The 7296-nt window shown below is 36.0% G+C and overlaps 2 protein-coding genes across 2 annotated transcripts; one reads left to right on the top strand and one right to left on the bottom strand.

Annotated features, from left to right (window-relative positions):
- Positions 1–2896: 2896 nt before the first annotated feature.
- Positions 2897–3676, bottom strand: LOC108217012 (uncharacterized serine-rich protein C215.13). Its single transcript, XM_017389864.1, has one exon. It carries the CDS (start codon positions 3674–3676, stop codon positions 2897–2899), a length of 780 nt encoding a protein of 259 aa, XP_017245353.1.
- A 1047-nt stretch (positions 3677–4723) lies between these two features.
- On the top strand, positions 4724–6581 carry LOC108217926 (adenosylhomocysteinase). The gene is made up of 2 exons (XM_064092456.1): positions 4724–5466; positions 5624–6581. The coding sequence occupies exons 1-2, from the start codon at positions 4756–4758 to the stop codon at positions 6368–6370; spliced, it is 1458 nt and encodes a 485-aa protein (XP_063948526.1). The 5' UTR covers positions 4724–4755; the 3' UTR covers positions 6371–6581.
- Positions 6582–7296: the final 715 nt, after the last annotated feature.

Below are 7296 nucleotides of genomic sequence, written 5' to 3'. Positions count from 1 at the left end.
CAAATACATAATATTTTTCCGGTGACAAGGATTCTAACTTGAATATGCTAACTGATAAGTATTCATTCAATGGATAAAGGTTATTCTATCAATGGATAAAGGTTATCCGTTGATAGTTACAGTACTTAAAGAAATTGCTTGAAATACCAAATGTTATGTTACCATCAAATTCAAGTAAATCATAGCATAGGGCGCGTAGGTTTGAGGAAGGACTGAGAAGTGAGATTAAGAGGCATGCGGTTGCTTTTGAGTTGAACATCTACAAGATGGTGTTGAACAAAGCTTTGGTAGTATAGAGAGGATTGATGGTAAATGGTGGAAAGAAAGATCCTGAGACTAAGAAGAGGCTGGAGCCTGTAAGTGGATTTAACGAGAGTGGACCATCAAGAAAGTTCAACAATCGAGATAATGATGGAAATGCATATCAAGGAAGTTCAGGAAACAAGCTCTCATTTCTTGTAATAGGAATCACTTAGATAAGGATTGTCATTGAAACACAAGTGCATATTTCAGTTGTCGAGAGATGGGACATAAAGTATTTGATGTCCAAACGTGACCAAATCATAATAAAGTTAATGCAACCAAGAGCAATTTGACATCTCTTCTCGGACCAAACTGTGTGCATGTTTATCAACAACAACCTAAGCAAGATTGAGGTAAAAAATCAACTCATCTTCATTCAAATTTTGATTTGCGCTTCCAATATATGGTTGTATTTAAATATGGGGACATAATTTTTTTTAAGGAAGATAGTATGCAATATATCATAAATTTGAGTTTAAAATAAAATGACTTTTAAAAAAATTATTATTTTGTTCTTATATATAATCTATGTGTTGTGATATTCTAATCTGAATGACTAAATTTATTTGATGAACATAATGTATTTTATTAAATATTAATGTTTATAATTTATAATATGTATATTTTGTTTCTATGTGTTATCCAGTCTTTAAGATATGTACAGTTAGACCTAGTCAAGGCATTTTAAACTGTGTAGTAGAGATATTAGTTAAAACGTGTCAAGACATTTTAAACTGTGTAGTCGAGATATTAGTACAGATAATGGGTTGTTTAAAAAAGTAGTGGACCTAATATTTCGGAGTATCTTAAAAAACTTCTCTATTTTTTTCATTATATATTTAAGTTGAATACACTAAATTTAAATTTATTTGATGAACAGAATGTATTTTATTAAATATTAATGTTTATAATTTACAATACGTATATATTGTTTCTGCGTATTATCCGGTGTTTAAGATATACAGTTAGACCTAGTCAAGGCACTTTAAACTGTGTAGTAGAGAGATTAGTACAGATAGTGGGTTGTTTAAAAAGGTGGTGGACCTAATATACCGGTGTTATTTGTCCTGGTACCGGAAACTACTCTGCAGGTTGAGCTTATATCGTGTATCCGAATCTTTTCGGATAGAAGGCAGGTTAACTTTTCAGACTTGCTATTTTATTTATTTGAAGTTTTATTTTAAAAAAAAAATTATTTGGACCAAGTTAAATATTTTAGATATAAGAATTCCCAATTAGCTCTGACTTATGAAATCGTTATTATTTGCGTATGGTTCTGGAACTAGAGTATGATACTTTAGTAGGGAGTGCCTGTTATGATACCTTCCGGGTTGTACACTTATAACTTAGTAAGGGGTACATTACTGACAAATTTGAATTTATGATACTTGGGAATTGGGATTGGGTATTTGTGATCTTAGCGAGAATTAGCGTATGTCAATCTGAATTATAAATTTGAATAATGATTTTGGATTTAAAAATTTTATGAAATCAAAAATTAACACTTGATTCATTAGCTTGTACGATTGGTTATCTTGCTCGGCTTTTATAGCTCATTATTTACAAAGTTTCAGGTGCCTAGTTTTTGGATCGAGAAAGAATTGACTTAGTTTGCTACACAAATTTGAACTTGCATATTTCTAGTATTTCATGGAGTTGTGTTACTTTATTTCAAAATATGTCAGATTATGTTTTTTTCAATTTTAACCGTAATGTCATTGCATTTAGATTTTATTTGTTAAATTTATGACATTTGAGATTTAACATGTAAATGAAAGTTATTTGCTAAAAAGTAAAAACTTGCTTTCGTTATAAATATATGTATAGTTGGAAACGATTTCCATTAGTTATCTCAACTACCTGTACATAACTACATACATGTACTAGTATGTATATTATTCATGTATATATATAATACTACCTCCATCCCAAATTAGATGTCCCCGTTGACTTTGGGCACGTAACTTTAGGTGCATTGACCGTCTACTTCCGAAATTTATTTTTTTATTTTTTCTTTTATAAATGAAAATTTCATATTTTAATTTTTATTTGCAAAAATAAAATTTTAAAAATAAGTCACGTATCTATGCGGTCAATGAACCTTAAATTGTGTGCCCAAAGTCAACGGAGCCATCTAATTTGGGATGGAGGAAGTACTATATAAAGAGTTTGACTTTTCGAATTGGTTTCAGGGTTAAAACCAAAACCGAAATCACTACTAAACCATTTTCTCGGTATAATTCATTTATAGTTTTTTTTATCCGGTTTTGGTTTTTTGATTTTTTCTACTCAGGCCTATTAAAAGCATCTTAAGAGTTGCACATTCGTTTTATTAGAAATTTATCAATGAAGTAAATGTCATCATTCTATTCAATTTTTTTGTCTAGAAATACAGAAAATAAAAATAAAATGTGATGATGATTGACATCTTGAATCTGTATGTAATTCAAGTTTCGCAGAAAGAATGTACAAATTAATACTGGTAGAGATCTACCTACATCATTCTTCTTTGATTTATTTACTTAAACAAAAATGACTGAGAGTTAGGGAACTTCAATTGTAAAGAAAGGGTTTTAAACCACGATTAACATTTTTATATCGCTGGAATAAGATTAGAGGCTGATAGCACGGAGGGTGATGGAGCTGGTGAAGGAGTTGCGACATCTGACGAACTGCTAGCTGAAGAACTGACACTTGAAGAGCTTGAGCTACCGCCGCTACTAGAGACTCCCCCACCTGAGGAGCTATCACCAGAAGAGCTTGAGCTTGAGCTTGAGCCACTACTACTTGAAGGGCTGCTAGCTAGGGAACTAACACTTGAAGAGCTTGAGGGGCTACTAGCTAGAGAACTATCAGTTGAAGGGCTTGAGGGGCTGCTAGCAGGACTAGAGGCTAAACCACCACCTTTCAAACTATTTTCAAATGCAGTGCCAAGGTCGCTAAGACCAAGTCCTTTCATTCCTTTTTCAAGCTCTTTAGCAACGCTTCCCATAGGCGGTAAGACAAGTCCGGCACTTGCCAAAGGCGCTAAGGGAAGTCCATCACTTCCCACAGGCGATCCCAGTGACGGCATGGGAAATCCAGCTGGAAGGTTAAATGCTCCAGGAGGAAGGGTAAGTTTACTACTACCAAGACCATCATCGTCGCTGCTCGGGGAAGGTGCACCAGCAGGACCTCCCAGAGGCTCATCATCACCACCCGGGGAAGGTGCACCAGCACTCCCACCAGGTACCCCTTTCCTACCCACGGGTAAGGTGCCGCCCCCAGCAGGAGCATCCGCTGGAGCAGCACCAGGATCTGTTTGAGCACATACCGCATGCAGTAGCAAGGTGATGTACAAAGCTATTGGGAACAGGACGTGCAATTTTGCCATTATTATGCTTCAATGATAACCAATGTAGGCAAATTTTATCTGTTTTCCACCTATCTTATTTATACAATATGTTTCTTGTTTGCATTCAGAAGCCTTTATTTGCGGACAGATCTCTATTTGATAAGTAAACAACTGATGGTCTGCATTTTCATCCAAAATTTTGTTGGTGCAATAGACTCAAAGGTTCTTATTATCCATTTTTTAGAAGGATAAGCTAAGCCATTCACTCATTCATGGTTTATATTCAACAATTATAACTACTGAAAACTTGAATCATATACATATACAATTTTAATTATTCATTTCCTAATTTTCTGAAATTTTCGCCATTTCACATTTCTAAGAAACCAGTCAATGCTCAGAAAAAATTTTAATTTTCTATTTTCCTCATCACATATAACTAAGAGTCCGGCTGGTTGAGTTTATGAATTATGACTTAACGTGACTTATATAATAAGTTGAGAGTTTAAAATATTTGTTTCGATACTTTTGACTTATTAATGACTTATGGATTATTAAAAATATAATAATAAAAATAAATATGATTTCTGAGTAACTTATGACTTATGGATAACTTTTATAAAAAAAAAAGTTCAAAAAAAATTAAGTAACTGAAAAAGTAACTCAAATTAACTTCTGGCTTTAATTCAGTTTCCGGCTTATTTCTGACCTTAAGCCGACTTCTGATTTTTAACAGACAAACATTTTTAACAGACAAACATTTTTCAGATTAAATTTAGAGATGATTTAAACGGGCTCAGCCTTTGTATGTTTTACTATGTACTGAATTTGCTATGCCATATTCAAATGAATGCATAAATATAGAACTAATCCTTGGCAGCCCATGCGTATAGGACAATTAGTACAGTACCAGAAACTAAAGTTAACAGCAAGTACTCATCGCTCGAAAGTTGAGTAACTGATCCCTCCTATTTAGCTGATGATCAAGACTTTTACTATTTACTAGATCCACCAATCATTCCCCTACACATACTTACTCTGTTTCTTTCTATTTATATTCCAAATTTTCTACATTTCTTTGCTTGTGTAATTCAACATATAAACATTTGTGGTTCATCATGTCTTTGTCAGTTGAAAAAACTTCCTCTGGCCGTGAATACAAGGTGAAGGACATGTCCCTGGCTGACTTCGGGAAGCTGGAACTCGAGCTTTCCGAAGTTGAGATGCCAGGACTCATGTCCTGCCGAACTGAGTTCGGCCCCTCACAGCCATTTAAGGGAGTCAGGATTACTGGCTCCCTTCACATGACCATCCAGACAGGAGTCTTGATTCAGACTCTGACGGCCTTAGGGGCCGAAGTCAGATGGTGCTCATGCAACATCTTTTCCACACAGGATCATGCTGCAGCTGCCATTGCACGTGATAGTGCGGCTGTCTTTGCATGGAAAGGCGAGACCCTTCAGGAGTACTGGTGGTGTACCGAGAGGGCTCTTGATTGGGGTCCTGATGGGGGTCCCGATTTGGTCGTTGATGATGGCGGTGACACAACATTACTGATTCATGAAGGCGTAAAGGCTGAGGAGGAGTTTGCAAAATCCGGTGCTCTGCCTGATCCCAAATCTACTGATAATGCAGAGTTTCAGATTGTTTTGACGATTATCCGAGATGGGCTGAAATCTGATCCGAAGAGGTATCACAAAATGAAGGACAGATTGGTAGGAGTATCGGAAGAGACTACTACTGGAGTGAAGAGATTGTACCAAATGCAGCTAAACGGCACCCTTTTGTTTCCTGCTATCAATGTGAATGACTCTGTCACAAAAAGCAAGGTAAACTCACACATTTTAAATTACCAAATGTTTGATTCAAGTACTTAAGATTATTTTATAAATTCAAAATCAGATGAAAGATCATTGTTAATTTTTTATGGCATTATATAAATTAATTAGTATGACTGACATTTCCTTTTGATTTGGCGTTGAGCAGTTTGATAATTTGTATGGATGCCGCCACTCGCTCCCTGACGGTTTAATGAGAGCCACAGATGTTATGATTGCTGGAAAAGTTGCAGTTGTTGCAGGTTATGGTGATGTGGGAAAGGGATGTGCTGCTGCCTTGAAGCAAGCTGGTGCTCGAGTGATCGTGACTGAAATTGATCCCATCTGTGCTCTGCAAGCCACAATGGAAGGTCTTCAGGTTTTAACGCTCCCTGACGTTCTGTCTGTAGCTGATATCTTCGTCACCACTACAGGGAACAAGGATATCATCATGGTTGATCACATGAGGAAGATGAAGAACAATGCAATTGTTTGCAACATTGGTCACTTTGACAATGAAATTGACATGCATGGTCTTGAGACGTATCCAGGTGTTAAAAGAATTACAATAAAGCCACAAACAGACAGATGGGTGTTCCCTGACACAAAATCAGGCATCATTGTCTTGGCTGAGGGTCGGCTCATGAACTTGGGGTGCGCTACAGGTCACCCCAGCTTTGTGATGTCTTGCTCCTTCACTAACCAAGTTATTGCCCAGCTTGAGCTATGGAAGGAGAGGAGTAGCGGGAAGTATGAGAAAAAGGTGTACGTCTTGCCCAAGCATCTTGATGAGAAGGTTGCAGCACTTCACCTTGAAAAGCTCGGTGCTAAGCTCACGAAACTCACCAAAGACCAGGCTGACTACATTAGTGTCCCGGTTGAAGGGCCATACAAACCTGCTCACTATAGGTACTAAGAGAAATATCTCGAATCTGTATGGTGATAGCATCTTAAAGTTACTTTAATTTTGTTTAGTTTCATAGTTCTATTTAAGTAGTTTTGTTTTGAGGGTTTTGAAGAAGGAATTGATGTACTGGTTTTCACGTTGAATAAGGCAATGTTTCTCGGTGGTGTTGAGACAAAGTATTTTTGTTATAATGTGGAGATTTTACTGATATTGTTTCTGATCATATACTATTTGCTACTTAGTTGATTGTAGAAACGAATTGGTTATGTTTTAAAATTCGGAAATTTGCTCTGTTGCATTTAATCGTTGGAATCTATGGAGAAAAGGAAGATGAAACTAACTAGTAGTTCTCAAGAAACTAGAAGCTATGTTACTTGGACTCGGGTACGGAATGTCGGACTACACATATCCGAGTGTCGAACTTGAAAACTTTGAAAATAGGGGACACGGGACACTGTCCTATTTTTGGACACGAGTATGGGGACACATTGTAGTATACAAATAAATAAGTATGGTAAGTTACACACTTTAACAAAAAGTAACAATAAAACTCAAATTAAACATGATTTTGTAGAGGACTTTGCAAATTAATTAGGCCTTTTCTATACTTCAATCTCATTCTTACTTCTTTCTTTTTTCCCACATATATTTTGGATTGTAAGTTTGACTCATATCTGATTTTTAAATTGTTCAAAGCGTCCACATTTTAATTCAAGGATCCGACACGAAATAAGGGTCGTGTCCGTCACGGTATGGCAACCTAAATAGAAGAGTCAGAGTAGCATAGCTAGAAAGTACTCATGATACGATGTTGAGTTTAAATGATGACAAAATAGCATGTTTTGTAGCTGTGTACATGAAATTGCAACATTATCCAGGATTTGGTTACTAATAATACCAATTGTTGGCATGGTGGTTTATAAGAACAAAATTTT

Source organism: Daucus carota, chromosome 4 (assembly GCF_001625215.2).
Source record: "Daucus carota subsp. sativus chromosome 4, DH1 v3.0, whole genome shotgun sequence".
In the NCBI taxonomy this organism is placed as follows: Eukaryota; Viridiplantae; Streptophyta; class Magnoliopsida; order Apiales; family Apiaceae; genus Daucus; species Daucus carota.
Note: the sequence above shows the minus strand (reverse complement) of the source record. Positions and strands in the feature narration are given on the sequence as shown.